The sequence below is a fragment of the Pelobates fuscus genome, chromosome 8, assembly GCF_036172605.1.
Source record: "Pelobates fuscus isolate aPelFus1 chromosome 8, aPelFus1.pri, whole genome shotgun sequence".
Classification (NCBI taxonomy): Eukaryota; Metazoa; Chordata; class Amphibia; order Anura; family Pelobatidae; genus Pelobates; species Pelobates fuscus.
Window position 1 is genome coordinate 159,087,425 of NC_086324.1, and position 14,079 is coordinate 159,101,503.

The following is a 14,079-nucleotide window of genomic DNA, read 5'->3' on the forward strand; positions in this document are numbered from 1 at the left end:
GAATCTGTGGCAGTGTGTGACTGGCTACTGTCACTCCTTGCACCTCATAATAGTTTTCCCCATGCTACAGCCCTTGCTCTTCAAAAGGTGAGTCAGGAGACCTGAAGACCCGAATGAGGGCAAGGCCTATGGCAGCCTCCTAAATCACCTAATTAGAGAGCTAACTATGCTCCCAAGCAGGGCTGGACTGGGACAAAAATTGTCCTGGACATTTTAAGGTAGCCCAATAGGAAGGAGCATGTTGTGTCACCAATCGGAATCACTCACCCCAAAGTGGACATGTCCATACGATTTCCCACCAGGGCATTTGCAGAGCCATTCTGAAGAGCTCTCACATAGGCAAAAATGCCCTGTGTTTAACGCAGTGCAAGCTATTTTAATGATACACTTCTTCTGTGTTTGCTGGTGACTTGTCTCTGGTTCCTTCATAAGTGGGACACAAACCAGAGAACACAAGATGGATACACAAGGTTAAAAGAGAGTAGAGTGGGGGCGGAGCCTAGCAGCCGGACTGAGTGGTTGTGCTGAACCTCAGCTCCCGCTCTAATCCACACTTTCTGGGGTGAATTCCCCTAAAAAACGGCACAAACGCGCACTAACTGGCAGCTATCATGTCGGGGACACCCGGGGGAATCTCCCGACACCAAACCCAAGCCTGTAACCCTCCGGGGACCCGACAAAATACCCTGAGGCCTGCCGGAGATCGAGCAGCGGGGAGACGGCCGCTCCCCGCGCTGACTGACCTGGACAGAGATTCCTCGGTGTTACCACCTCCTACCCCCCCCCCCTCTGGACCGATGGGGGTCATCTCGGTCCGCTCTAAACGACGGGAGGAGCAGTCACAGGCTGAACCCGCAGTTTGACTCACCGCAGCACTCGGGCAGCCGAGCGCATGGCGCATCCAAAATGGCGGCGACGAGCAAGCCGAGCTGCGATCCTGAAACGGAGACCCACAGCGATGTTATGCGGCGTATAGAAGCTGCCTTTACCCGCTCCTGGCACAACCTAAACGAACGGCTGCAAGCACCCCGAGCAACACTGCAAACATCCCCAAGAACGAGTAAGCTGAATCGTACCTATGGGGAAAGAAGACAGGCACCATTGCACAGGCAGGCAAAGAGCAAGACTGGAGTTGTGAGCGGTGGGAAGAGATCCTTCACCCCAGGCAAAGTAACTGCCCCCAAGCTACAATCCAGACATACACCACAGAGACTGGGGATCCACCACAGCCGGCGGCGACGAAACAGAGGGAGCACCAACCATCCCTTGCCCCAGAGGGACTTAGCCACGAAGGCTGCTGAGCAACATGCCCCTTGGGAGAAGAGGAGGGGGGACCCCATACACAGAAGACCGCACACAGCACCCAGGCTGGGACGGCAGGACAACATTGAGACAGCAATGAACCCAAGCAGCTCCCGCTATCCCCACAACATGCCGGACTGTTTCCTACCCTCTGAAGGCATTGGTTAGGGTGGGTACTGTGAACGGACTCACTGGGACTCACTGTCCCTTATTTTGTCCCCTCCTGGCATCCATTAGAAACGGACAGCAAAGTCATCTTTATATCCCCAAACAGAGTTTATTTCAAAATGTTTATTTTAATATATGTTTTCACTTAGTCACTTAGTCCTTGCCTACTCAAAACACAGCTACCATGGGATGGCCTGCTGAACAGATACCACTGTTAGCCACTCGACTGTTTTATTTAGCATGTTTATGGTCACCAGGTAACGTCATACTTACTGCTTTAGATCAGCATGTAATAATTATCATGAAAGCCAGGTTTCAGCAATTTAGTTTCTCGTTGTAGAGACCTACCACACACGGCTAGCTGGTGATTCTTGATTGTTATTTTATCATTCAAAGTCTTAACTAGACATTCAGAGATCTAACCAATGTTTTGTAATAGCTTATTTTGTTTCACACCAAATGTCACTGTCTAAAAGCTAACGCCTCTCGCTTAGCAAACATTAGTTATATGACTTACGCTGGTTTAACTTTAGATCAAAATCGTTGATTTTTCTTTGCTTATTTTTATTATTTTGTTTTTCATGCGCTACGAAGCCATACATTTAAACGACCTGCCTGCTCCATATCCTAAGCGCAATCAGCATTGTTCCATGCATGTCTAGCTTAGCCTGTTAAAACATGAAAGTTTTAGAGTGTGTGTTTGTGTATGTGTATGAGAGAGACTGCATACGGTGTTGTATCCGTTTTGAAATTGCCTGTGTTGTTAATGTGTGTAGGGTAGGTTACCTGTGGTGCTATGTGCATGTGGGGTTGTGTGTGTGGATTTAGTTGTTCGCAGTCCTGTGTGTGTCTGGGTAGGGCAGCAATGTGTGCGTGTGGTGTGGGGAATGGGGTTGTAGTGTATTTGTGGATAGAGATTATACTGTATGTGTAGAGGGGATAGGGAATGTGTGTGTGTGAGAATACAGGCTATACTGTGTGTGGGGATAATAGGGTCTGCACTGTGTGAGAGTAATTGCGGCTGTAATGTGGATGGGATTGGGGCTGTAATGAGGCAGGGATAAGGGGCTGCACTGTGTCTGGTGGGTGGGGGCTGTACTTTATCTTTGGGAGATAAGGGCTGTAATGTGGGGGATTGGATATGTACTGTGTCCAGGGATAGGGGCTATACTATGTCTGTGGTAGACAGAGTGTTTACTGTAGGAGTAAAGGGGCTGCCATGTGGGTAGTAAAAGGCTGTATAGTAGGGTAGAGGGGACTGCACTGTGAGCGGGTAAGGGGCTGTACAATGGGATGGTAAGGGGCTGCAGAGTGGGGGAGGGGTAGGGGTAGGGGCTGCACAGTGGGGGGGGGGCGTAGGGGCTGCACAGTAGGGGTTGGAGAGGTTGCTTAAAATATTAAAATACAGTAATAGTTATATTAATTTGTTAAGTCCCTTTGGCCAGTGAGGTGGGAACAATGGTGGTCCTCGTTTGGCTGTTTGTGTGGCTGTTGCAAAAGTATCAGAGCGTTGTCGTGGTAACCCATGGCAACGCTCTGATCATCCGAGAGCAGTTCACTGCATGTTTCCCGACAGTTCAAAGGACTGGCCATTGAGGGAGATTCGTGATCTCCCTACCGGATGCAGAAACCACTTTTAGCACTCAACACTGGAGCGGCCAGCAGAGAGATTACATGATTGGCCCATGCCAATCACGGCCCACTGTCCAGTTTGCCTGATGGTCAGTCCGGGCCTGCTCCCAAGTGTCCCTATTTAGGAGGGACAGTCCCTATTTTTGGTCCAAACCCTCTGTCCCTCTTTTCTATCTTAATATCCCTCTTTTCTAGAAGCTCTGCATTGTTGGTGGGTCTGAGTGTACAACAGAGCTCCACTGCAATAATACTCCCAGTAATGTGTCTTTAAACTACAATAAATGTGTTTAGAAATCAGTCTGTGTAAATAAGATACATTGTTCTTGTTCTAAATTACATTTTAGTTCCATGAATTGTTATTAGTAAGTCACCTAAAATACCCCACCCGCAACCCTGAAATAAAAGTGTCCCCCTTTGTTTATTTTAAATGTTGTCAGTATGACATTGTGTTGGTCACACAGAACCAATTATCCAAACAGTCCCATGTTGCGTGTGACAGTCCCAGATTCAGGATACTGTCTTAATATCCTGCTAATGCTGTGTAAACTGCACGCAGGGCATCATCCCTGACTGGGGTTGGCCAGAGCAGCTGTCAGTCAGTCCAGCTGTCAGACATTTTATCAGATGTTTTGGGAAATGGTTCTATGCTCATTGATATACCAGGTAAATTGGTAGCAGGTGAATCTGGAGATTGTTCTAGATCTGCTGTAAATGTTGTCTGGAAAACTTCAAATGCAATGGCGAAGGGGTGGTCAATGGGTAGATCATCCATTGTTGTCCATCTAGATATCCCATGATGCTTTGCCAGCCAGGTTTTTGGTTTACTTTTTGGATATCTCTGGCATATGGGTCATAAAATATACTGAACTACTTACTGCAGAGCATGAAAAAAATTCCTCCTTATCAATGTCCCCACTTCTCTAATACTTTTTAAGCCTTCTCTGCGTGTCGCAAGTAGTGAAGGGATAAGGAAAATGACTGTATTAGTCATATTTTCTGTTTTAGAAATAAGATTAAGACTCAGTTAGAGAATGTACACACATCATGATATTCTACAAACATATGGGGAGGACTCCAGTATTCCGTCTGGGTCATTTCATTTGTCCTTCCCTACAGCAAAAAATTGATTTTAATTCTGTCCCTCACACACAGTGGAAGGTACACAAGCATATTCTCTCTAATCTGGGTGCATTCAAGTGTGTTAACCATTGGTGTCCCAGAGAATGCGAGCTGTGATCAATGGGAGCACTCAGTGATAGAAGGCTTGATGTGGACACACTTGGTGATGATCTCTAAATTCATGGCTTCAGATTTAGGTCACACGTATTTATAGGACATTGTACAACCACGTCACCTCTTGTGCTCAATGCTTATAGCCTTGAAAATTGGTTAAATGAAACGGGAAATAAATATAATCATAAAGTCAATGATTGGTACCCTATCAATAAACAGCCGCAGGCCTAATTTTAAGGTAAAAGAAGCAAAATGTCACAAATGTATCTGTTTCTGGCGTCCATGCTGTTCCTTTCAGCTCGTGCAGCTGCACTGCTCCCCTCCTCCGGTCGCGCAGCCCGAACGCTCTACATGGCCATGCAACCTGAGCAGCGAATACTTACCATTCGGTCTGACAAACAGCTCCCTCTGCTGGCTCGCGGGGGCCGAAAGTCTTTTTTTTTTTTTTTCTTGCATTATAAAAGACCCTGCCCGTTTTATTGGCGTCTTTTATCATTCGAGTGCTGTGACGTCACGCTAGCCCTTTAAGTGACCACATCATCCAGGCGACCCCATTATCAATTATTTTGGAGTCACAGAGATGACGTGGACCAATCAGAATTAATGTTAGCATATATAAAGCTAATTTGGGCCCTTGTTCCTCGCCCTATCATGGTTTCTGTCCTGATACATGTTAGTGTTCATAGTAACTCTCTCTTGGTACCTGGCTTGTTATTCCATTTATCTGTATTTCTATATCCCTGACGTAGGCTATTCCTGACTCTGTCTTTATCTGTATTAGCGTTAAGTCTCTCTAAGGCCTGGTTATATGTCTTTCTAGTATCTCTGTTTGTGAGATTCGCCATTCCTGTAAGTTGGGATACGACCCCGTGAAAGTTGGTTCAAGTGCAGTGAAACGTAATATTTTTGGCTGTCACAAAAGTCATCCATAGTTCATCCTTGTGAACTTGCTGGATCCATTCACTCTCTGTCCCTTGCTAAATTTCATTGGTAAAGCCATTAAGCGCTACCATGGGCATAGCAACTCATTTGATAATCAGTTGCTGTTATGAGTTGCTGTTATCTCCCCCTATCGAGATCTGCCCCAGGCTTGTCCATGTTGAATTTTTAAATGCTAATGGGAAAAGGTTTCGGTACCTTCCTAATGTCAGGGGAAATAATCCAGTACATTCTTAATCAATGGGGGAAATTATTCTGTAATTTTCTTCAACCATAGGGTAAAGGATCTGAGATTCTCATAAACTAAGAATAACAAAGATTCCGTTACTCTCCCAGCTGAATGGAAATGGTTACACAGCACTCCTAAACCAAGGAAAATGCTAAATTGGTCTCTTTAACTAACGAAATGGAAGAGAGTTTCCCATAATAAGGGGGAGGGGGGGGAGTTTCCAGTATGCATCCTATTCATATAATGCATGTACTGCAGATCTGTATTCCCTGTATGGGATAAGGAGCATTTAAAAAAAAACAAAAAAAAACTCATCACTACCTTTAGTATAAGACATGACATCCTTCAGCCATACACATGTAGCTTTGGTCAGACTGTGTTTGAAAACTGATAGTTAGTCTCTATGGTCTTCCCAGCTTCACTCCCTGCACAGAAGCCAGGAAGACCATAGAGACTAATTTTCAGTTTTCAAACACTGTCTGACCCAAGGTGCATATATATATGGCTGAAGGATCCTGTCATATACTAAAGGTAGGGAATAGGGATGTGTTTTTTTGTTTTTAAATTTACATATACTTATTTTAAACAAATATCTATTTCATTTTCTAAACTTTATGACAGGATTATTATATAAAAAAAAAATGTGTGTGATGACAGTTGTCCTTTAATTCGCTAAACTAGGAATTGTGGAGAAATGAAGAGGCTTCAAAATTTAGACCAAAATATCAAAAATGGAAAAAAAAGTTCTATTTATTGAAAATCCCTCTCCCCTCCCCCCCCCCCCCCCCAAAAAAAAAAATATTAAAATAATGGTAACGTCCAGAGGTTTATAGTGTACCTACACTTCTAATCAGCCCATACAAAGGACACAAATCTAGCATTATACATCAGTAAATGGTTAAAGTGAGGATTACTCTTGTTTTGTGTATGTCTGCCTTAACGCCTTGCAGGGAGATTTTAAATCTGTAATATTTTTGGCATCATTGCTGCTTTTTTGTTAAACGTTTATCTTTCCCCCACAGGAGCTTTCCGAGGAATGTGCAAGAAAATTGATCACTTCCCGGAGGACGCGGATTATGAGCAAGACACGGCGGAGTATTTACTGCGTAAGGACATTGTTACCACAAGTTATCATGCTGTCTGACCTTCATCCTCAATATGGCGCACTGTGACTATGTAAAACAATGTAAAAAGACAATCTTGTAATATTAACAATTTGAAAAACAGTTGCAGTTAGAAAGGAAACGTTGTCAAAGTCAACAATCTGGTTAACTAGAGGGATTGACGTAGAGCACACACTGTATCGGAAACACTGTATTGTTTTGATGCAGCGGCAACAAACTCTGTAGCACTGTACAATAACCTTTACACATGTAAAAAAATTGGTCCGACTGTGCCCTGTGTTGAGCAATGGTTGGTATTTTTTTTTTCAATCTTTGTTTTATTAAGATGGTATCATGAAAGAGACAATAATCAAAATGACGTCAGAGTTTGACTGCTTGACAAAATAATCAGATACACAATTCCAGTCATAGACATTTCTGGGTGACAACATGTCATTTTTTGGTTTATTTTAAATAAATAAAATCACTATATGTAAATGCCATGTCTACACTGGGACAGAGGTTAAACTTGCAGATGGTTAGGTAGACATGGTGGTTGCAATGAAATAAGTGGTCACGAGTTAGTTTAATACTAGATACTTCACTAACATGCTGAGTGTAGCGGAGCTGCAATATTAAAATCCAAAATCTCCACTGGGTTTCTCTGAAGCTGGAAAGGAGTCAACTGGTTTATTCAGGGCCACACACGGCCTTTTATGCAAAAGCCCCTACATGGGGGTTTCCCTTATAAACTTACAGGGTAATCCCTCCCATGATCCTCTGTGCCTGAGAGATAATTACCTGGGGGAAAAACATACCATTACATTATCTCTCAGGTACAGAAAGTACAGAAAGAAAGAAGTCTTATATCCCTGGATAGCCTGGATCTGAGCGCAGAACATATCCCAAAAGGGCTCAGATCCTACGAACACAGCCGAAACACCACCGGGGTAAAGTTTTGACCGACCTCACATGAGGCTCCTGCCCAAAATAGTTCCATAGAATCCGGGGTAGCGGTCAATCTCTTTCGGGGGCACGAAAACGCACAAAATACCAAACGGATGCTTCAACCTGTATGCTATTTGTGTGCTCCTCATTCATGGGAATGATTCCACCGAACAATGTTCTTCTCAGATGTATAGAAACAAATGCAGACGATGATGGAAGTTCAGCGGTGTTCGCGAGGTCGAGTGTCCGATTTTAGTTCCAGGCACTCAATGAGCAAACACTGCTGCCTGCATTCACGGGAACAAGATGGCCGCCACCATGTGTTCGTACATATAAACAACGGCCACCCAACCGACCATTTAGAACACTGAGGTGTGAACCATTATTGGAGTGTTAATAGGGGTGATGGAGGTTAACACGCATATGAGTGGTCGGGATCTTTTGTGGTTTTGTTCGGTTGTCGAACAAAACAAAGATCAAAACTAGGTGAATGCGGTTTTACCGAACAAACCAGGGCATCATAGGGGAACATAGTAGTCCAGTGACCTGGGGGTTTGTCACACTCATAGGAACATGGGTTAATTCCGCCACACTGAGTATACCACTGGGGCTTAGTGTTTAAGACTCTGCATGCACAAAAGGAATATCACATGAATATAAAATAAGGGTAATAAAGGTAACAAATGCAGTAAGTGATTTATCAACAAGGACTCTCACATGGTTTGCACATCGCAAACCAACCACAGTCAGCCAATGCCTAAACTTTGGAGAGTAACCGCAGGAGCATGTAGGGTAAAGTGATGTAGGTGGGATGAGGTCCTCCTCCAGCCCCATGCCTGTGTGGAAGGCAGCATCTGTTGACCACAGACTCGAAGGCTCTGTGAGTCCAAGTCTTCCCTACATCGGTGCAGCAGGAGACCCATGTGTTCTTCTGCCGCCAGCGGCAGGCAGTCTTCTAGCAGGGTGGTCAATGCTTCGGAGGCAGTCTCCTCAGGACCCTCGGCCTAAGTAGGCAAACAGCATAGGGAGCTATTGTAGGAGTAGGGGTTTTGCCCAAAAGAGGCCATCTCAGCACCCCATCCCCAACTTTCTTCACCTCCCTCACAGTGTGGGTTGGTGTTGGAGCCATGTGCTTCTCTAGCATTGCCCAGAAGCATTGAAAGAGATCCACTCAAGTGAGCACCATATTGCAGCAGCCTCCGCAGGACTGCGTGGATGTAAACTCCAGTGATGGAGGTATGTCTGCCATTTTGCCAGGATTGCCGCCTGCGACGCATGAACTGCGGTACGTTACTGGAACCAAGAGAGGTACGTAAATCAAGCCAGTGGGAACCGGGATAACCCCCACCGGTCCAAAGGGGGAAACAGGGAGGGCAATCGGTAAGTAGGAGGTCGTCAACCTCATCCATTGCTCGAGTAGGTCCGGATGCTCAATCTTTCACAAGGGCTTCACGGTGTCCAGACCAGGGTTCTGTAGCCTTAGCAGTAGGTACTTAGGTTACAGCTGTCAGTTTGTGGGCATGAAAGGGGTCGGGTTTTTGCTTATTTAGAGCTTAATAAGTAAGATCTAGCAAGAATCTGGCAATGAAACGTAAATAACACGAAATGCTGCAGGTGGTCCTGCTTTCAGGTCTTGGATTTTATACATTTCTATTTATTTACCTTTCATTATATTTTTAGTTTATATGCTTGGACCATTATAGCATACACGAGGACTGCTGTCTCAGTCTTATGCCATGTGTACTTTTTTTTTACATTTAAATAAATTTGCATTTTTCTACGATTTCTTTCCTTGTATACTGTTGGGGATGAGTGCAGATCAAAACTTTTACTTTTGTGTGAAGTATTGTTTAACTATTGTTTGACTACTGGGAGGATTCCAGCACCGACAGGGTAACCCTGATATATATCTACTGAAGTGTGTTAAGGATCACTTCGACTAAATAGATTAATATGAATTAGTTTTTTTGGAGCTGCTGCAACTCTTTTTTTGACTTGTAACAGATTCTGCCTGTCATTGTGATTTTGGCTGTGACTGTAATTCTGTCTGTGACTGTTATTCTGGCTTGGACTGTCATTTTGATTCTGGCTTTGACTGTGATTCTGGCTGTAACTGTGATTTTGGCTTTGACTGTCGTTGTGATACTGGCTGTGACTGTGATTCTGTCTATGTGTTTCTGCCTGTCTCTGTCATTCTGGCTGTGACTGTGCTTCTACCTGTCTCTGTGATTCTGCCTGCACCCCTTACACACACTGCACCCCATACACAGACATTGTATCCCTCACACACACTGCACCCCTCACACACACATTGCACCCCTCACACACACTGCACCCCTCACACACACACTGCACCACATACACAGACACTGCATCCCTCACACACACATTGCACTTCTCACACACATTGCACCCCTCACATGCACTGCACCCCTCACACACACATTGCACCCCTCACACACACACATCGCAACCCTTACACACACTGCACCCCATACATAGACACTGCATCCCTCACACACACTGAACCCCTCACACACACATTGCACCCCTCACACACACTAAACCTCTCACATGCACTGCACCCCTCATACACACTGCACCCCACACACAAACACTGCACTCCTCACACACACACACACTACTGCTCCTATACCCTACTACAGGCAATATCTCAGCAGACTCCAGGTAAGTTGTCAAACTGTTCTTAAACAGTTTGACTACTTACTCTGGGAGGGTGCCACGGCACTCTTGGCACCATAACCACTACAGAGGGCTGTATTGCCTGGGTTGTTCCTTTAAATAATCTACCAGTGTCCCTCCCAAGATTAGGTTCTGGATTCGCCCCTGATTGTGATTCTGTATAAACGAATGTCACTTTGATTCTGGCTGTCTCTTGGTCACTGTGATTGTGGCTATGACTGTGATTCTGCCTGTCTCTGTGATTCTGGCTGTGACTGTGATTCTCCCTGTCATTGTGATTCTGGCTATGACTGTGATTCTGCCTGTCTCTGTGATTCTGGCTGTGACTGTGATTCTCCCTGTCATTGTGATTCTGGCTATGACTGTGATTCTGCCTGTCTCTGTGATTCTGGCTGTGACTGTGATTCTCCCTGTCATTGTGATTTTGGCTGTGACTGTGATTCTGTCTCTCTCTGTGATTCTGGCTGTGACTGTGATTATCCCTGTCATCGTGATTCTGGCTGTGATTCTGGCTGTCACTGTGATTCTACCTGTCTCTGTGATTCTGGCTTTTGCTTGGTCACAGGCTATCACTGTGCTGCCAGTATTGGGAGATATGAGATCTGGATGCTGGTGGCTAGGGGCATTGCCAGTGATGCAACTTGTTTGTCTAATTAAGAGCTCGCTAGCTGTCACTGTTTTAATTGCCATCATTTACATTCTGGCACTCACTTGGGAATAGGTTGTCAATGGACATTCTGGAGGTCTCTTGGTCCCTGGCTGTCACTCTGATTTTGGCTGTCTCTTGGTCACTGGCTGTCAGTGTATAAACTGCTGTCATTGTGATTTTGGCTGTCTCTTGGTCACTGGCTGTCACTGTGATTCTGGCTGTCACTGTGATTCTGTCTGTCTGTTGCTCACTGGCTGTCAGTGAGTGAGTGGCTGTCACTGTGATTCTGGCTGTCACTGTGATTCTGGCTGTCTGTTGCTCACTGGCTGTCAGTGAGTGAGTTGCTGTCACTGCTCCCTGGTGATACTACCACAGATGGTAGGGATTGCCAATGCCCTTGATGTGCTAGCATTAGTTAGGAGAGGCCCAGAGGACCCTCTCAGTATGTTTTCCTGCACATCAGTTTCAGCTGTGACAAGGTCCCAGTAAAAACAAGGTTTTTACATTCTGTATTTTTCTTGTGCATGTATAGACAGTTAACATTTTTCTTGCGGTGCCACAACAGCATTGGCAAGCTAATTAGAGACAATTGGTTTGACATGGCATGCGATTTGACAGCACATTTTCCTAATAATATTAGGCTAAAGCTGGAAAAGTTGTGTCACAAGATGAGGTACAATTTTAAACTAGAAAAAACATCAACATTAATAGTGAGTATGATTATGATTGGTCCGTTTTCAATGCAATATAATTAAATTAAAAGTAAACAATTAAGCATAGGTTATAACACATAAGGTTGGGGCTGGTTAGGGGCTGTCCCCTGTGTGTAGTGTTACCTAAAGGGTCTGATGCTAGGTGTCCTCCAGACCCCTTCTTTGCGTTTAGACATTTAGTCCCAGGGTTAGGTTAGGTGTCCGTTTATGCAGGTCTGTGTGCCTGGGTAGATAAGTGTTTCTCCGCCGTGAGCGGGCAGCTTAGGCAGAAAAATTCAGATTTTAACAGAAATTGGCACTTTTATAAAGTAACCTTGTTACACCCCCCTATCAATCAGACAACTGGGTCCTTTTACTTCCTGGTTTGTTTAGCTCAGTGGAGCTAAACTCAAGAGGTATGAATTGCCCCAAACACCGACCTTGCAAAGACTTGTCATTGAGCTGCATTGTGAAGTCTGTGATTGGACAGCCACGAAAGTCTCGGCGGGGTTAGAAGGGGAGGGCTTGAAAAGGCAGCAGACTTGAGATCTGCAGCTCTAGCACACTGTTTTTAGATATACCCCCAATGAGAAAATGCATCATTAAATGCAAGCATGTTTTTACTGGCGGTGTATCTAACAGTGATTGTTGTTTGCATTTTTTTAGTGGATGGTTCCTTTAAAGGTTCCCCTATTTGTCCTAATGCAGAGGCCACCTATTAAATATTGCCTAAAAAAATACAAGTGGCAGAAAAAAATATTAAAGATCTAAATAAAGGCCTTTAGGTTTTATAGAATTCAGATGCAAATTTCTGCTCTTCTTAGATTGAACTAAGTTCGAAACTAAATTTTTACCTTTCCAGCGGCGTTCTTGAATTATCTGAGTAACCATGAATAGTGGGCCTTGTGGGCTGCTGTGTGGATTTGTTTTAATGTATAATGAGATATCGTGTTTGCCATATTGATTTGGGATATTGTTACAATTTTCCTTGATTTGATTGCGAAGTGTGCAGCTGGTCATGCCCGCAAAACCTAACCCGCAAGGACAGCTCAATAAATAAATGACATTATTTATATGTGCAATGAAATAGATTGCTTGAATCTACGTTACTTACAGGATTAAGTTGTACCTTGACAAAATGCACAGCAGGAAACAGTGTATCGTATGAAGAAATAAATGTATCACCCCAGTCACTTAATGGTCAATAGCTATTCCCATTCAAACGTGAGCCAATCCTGTGCGTTGTAGAAATATGCCTTAAGGAAGCTGACTGATAGGGAAGAGAGGCTTGCTGGGACTCTATTTAAATAAAGATACACAGATAGTTTGTTACAATCTACCAGAAGCCTATGGCAATTCTGGGGCAGCCGGGACAGTTTCTCATTTGTTAGGAGACTGACGTTTCATTTTTCTGTGATCGGCCTTTGTCTACCCTGGAAACTTCGAAACATGTTCTCCTGCAGCGGAGATGAGTCTTTTTAGCAGACGTGAGATTATTCATGTGCAACAAAATGAAAATAGCAGATAGTCACCGGTATTTTATTGCACAGCTTGGCAAAGTGATCTGCTTATCAAATCCAGGTGAAGGGTAGGAGAAGGGCTGTGAGTTATTGTAATATGTTTATTTATGAAGCACAATGCGTCAAACATATTCCACAGTTCTGCATAATGAGTTACGGAAATTTATCAGATATGTGACTTTATTTACTTAATATGATTGCGAGGTAGTTTGTGAGATATTTTTAGATATATTGGGGGGGAAAATAGAATGAATTAGAAAATAAAAAATATTCTTAAAGGGTTACTCTGTGCATCATGGTTCCCCGTTGCTAAATGATTAGCCCCCTTACCTGGGCCCCAACAGGCTCCGATGCTCATTGATCCAGTGATGCACTTCTGGCTTCTGTAGCGATGCAGAAGCCGCAGCGATCGACATTCTTGGCTTAGAGCTGTAGCTGACTTCTCTGAGCCAACGACTGACATATTGTGGAACAAAACTTGCACAGAATTGACATTAGTTCTGGACGGGCCGATGACACCCCTATGATGGTGCCGGAGGTGGAGCAACACCTCCAGCAGCTAAGGAGTTAATCTCTCTAGTGCAGCTAATTTTTAGTGTTTTTTCTTTCACTTATTTTTTGTTCCTTGAAGGAAGGAAGCAAAGAAAGATGATGTGGGGTACAGAAAGTAAGAGGGCTGTGGGTAAAGACAAATTCAACAAATGCAATACATTTGAATTGCTTATGTCATACAGTTGCAATACATTTTTAATTCAACTGCGATACAGAGTCAGTTCATGTCACCCAGGTCTTAACATGTTACATGTGACACATAAATTCCGTGTAGCTCCAGAGGAGATGCCACGGGGACCCCCTGGGCCACCTTGTCACTCTGCTGGCTTCCCCCCGTGCATCCCCGTCACCCCCCTCTAAACCCTAATCATCCCTGGTTTGTGAGGGAGAGTGAATCTGGTGAACTGTG

At 44.3% G+C, this 14,079-nt stretch overlaps 1 protein-coding gene across 1 annotated transcript in view; it reads left to right on the forward strand.

Moving 5' to 3' along the window:
* The window catches only part of CACNG3 (calcium voltage-gated channel auxiliary subunit gamma 3), a 72,502-nt gene that overhangs the window by 51,040 nt on the left and 7,383 nt on the right, over positions 1–14,079 (forward strand). Inside the window, exon 2 of the mRNA XM_063430509.1 lies at positions 6,526–6,609. Coding sequence (XP_063286579.1) covers positions 6,526–6,609 — 84 coding nt within the window. The remainder of the gene's footprint in view (positions 1–6,525; positions 6,610–14,079) is intronic.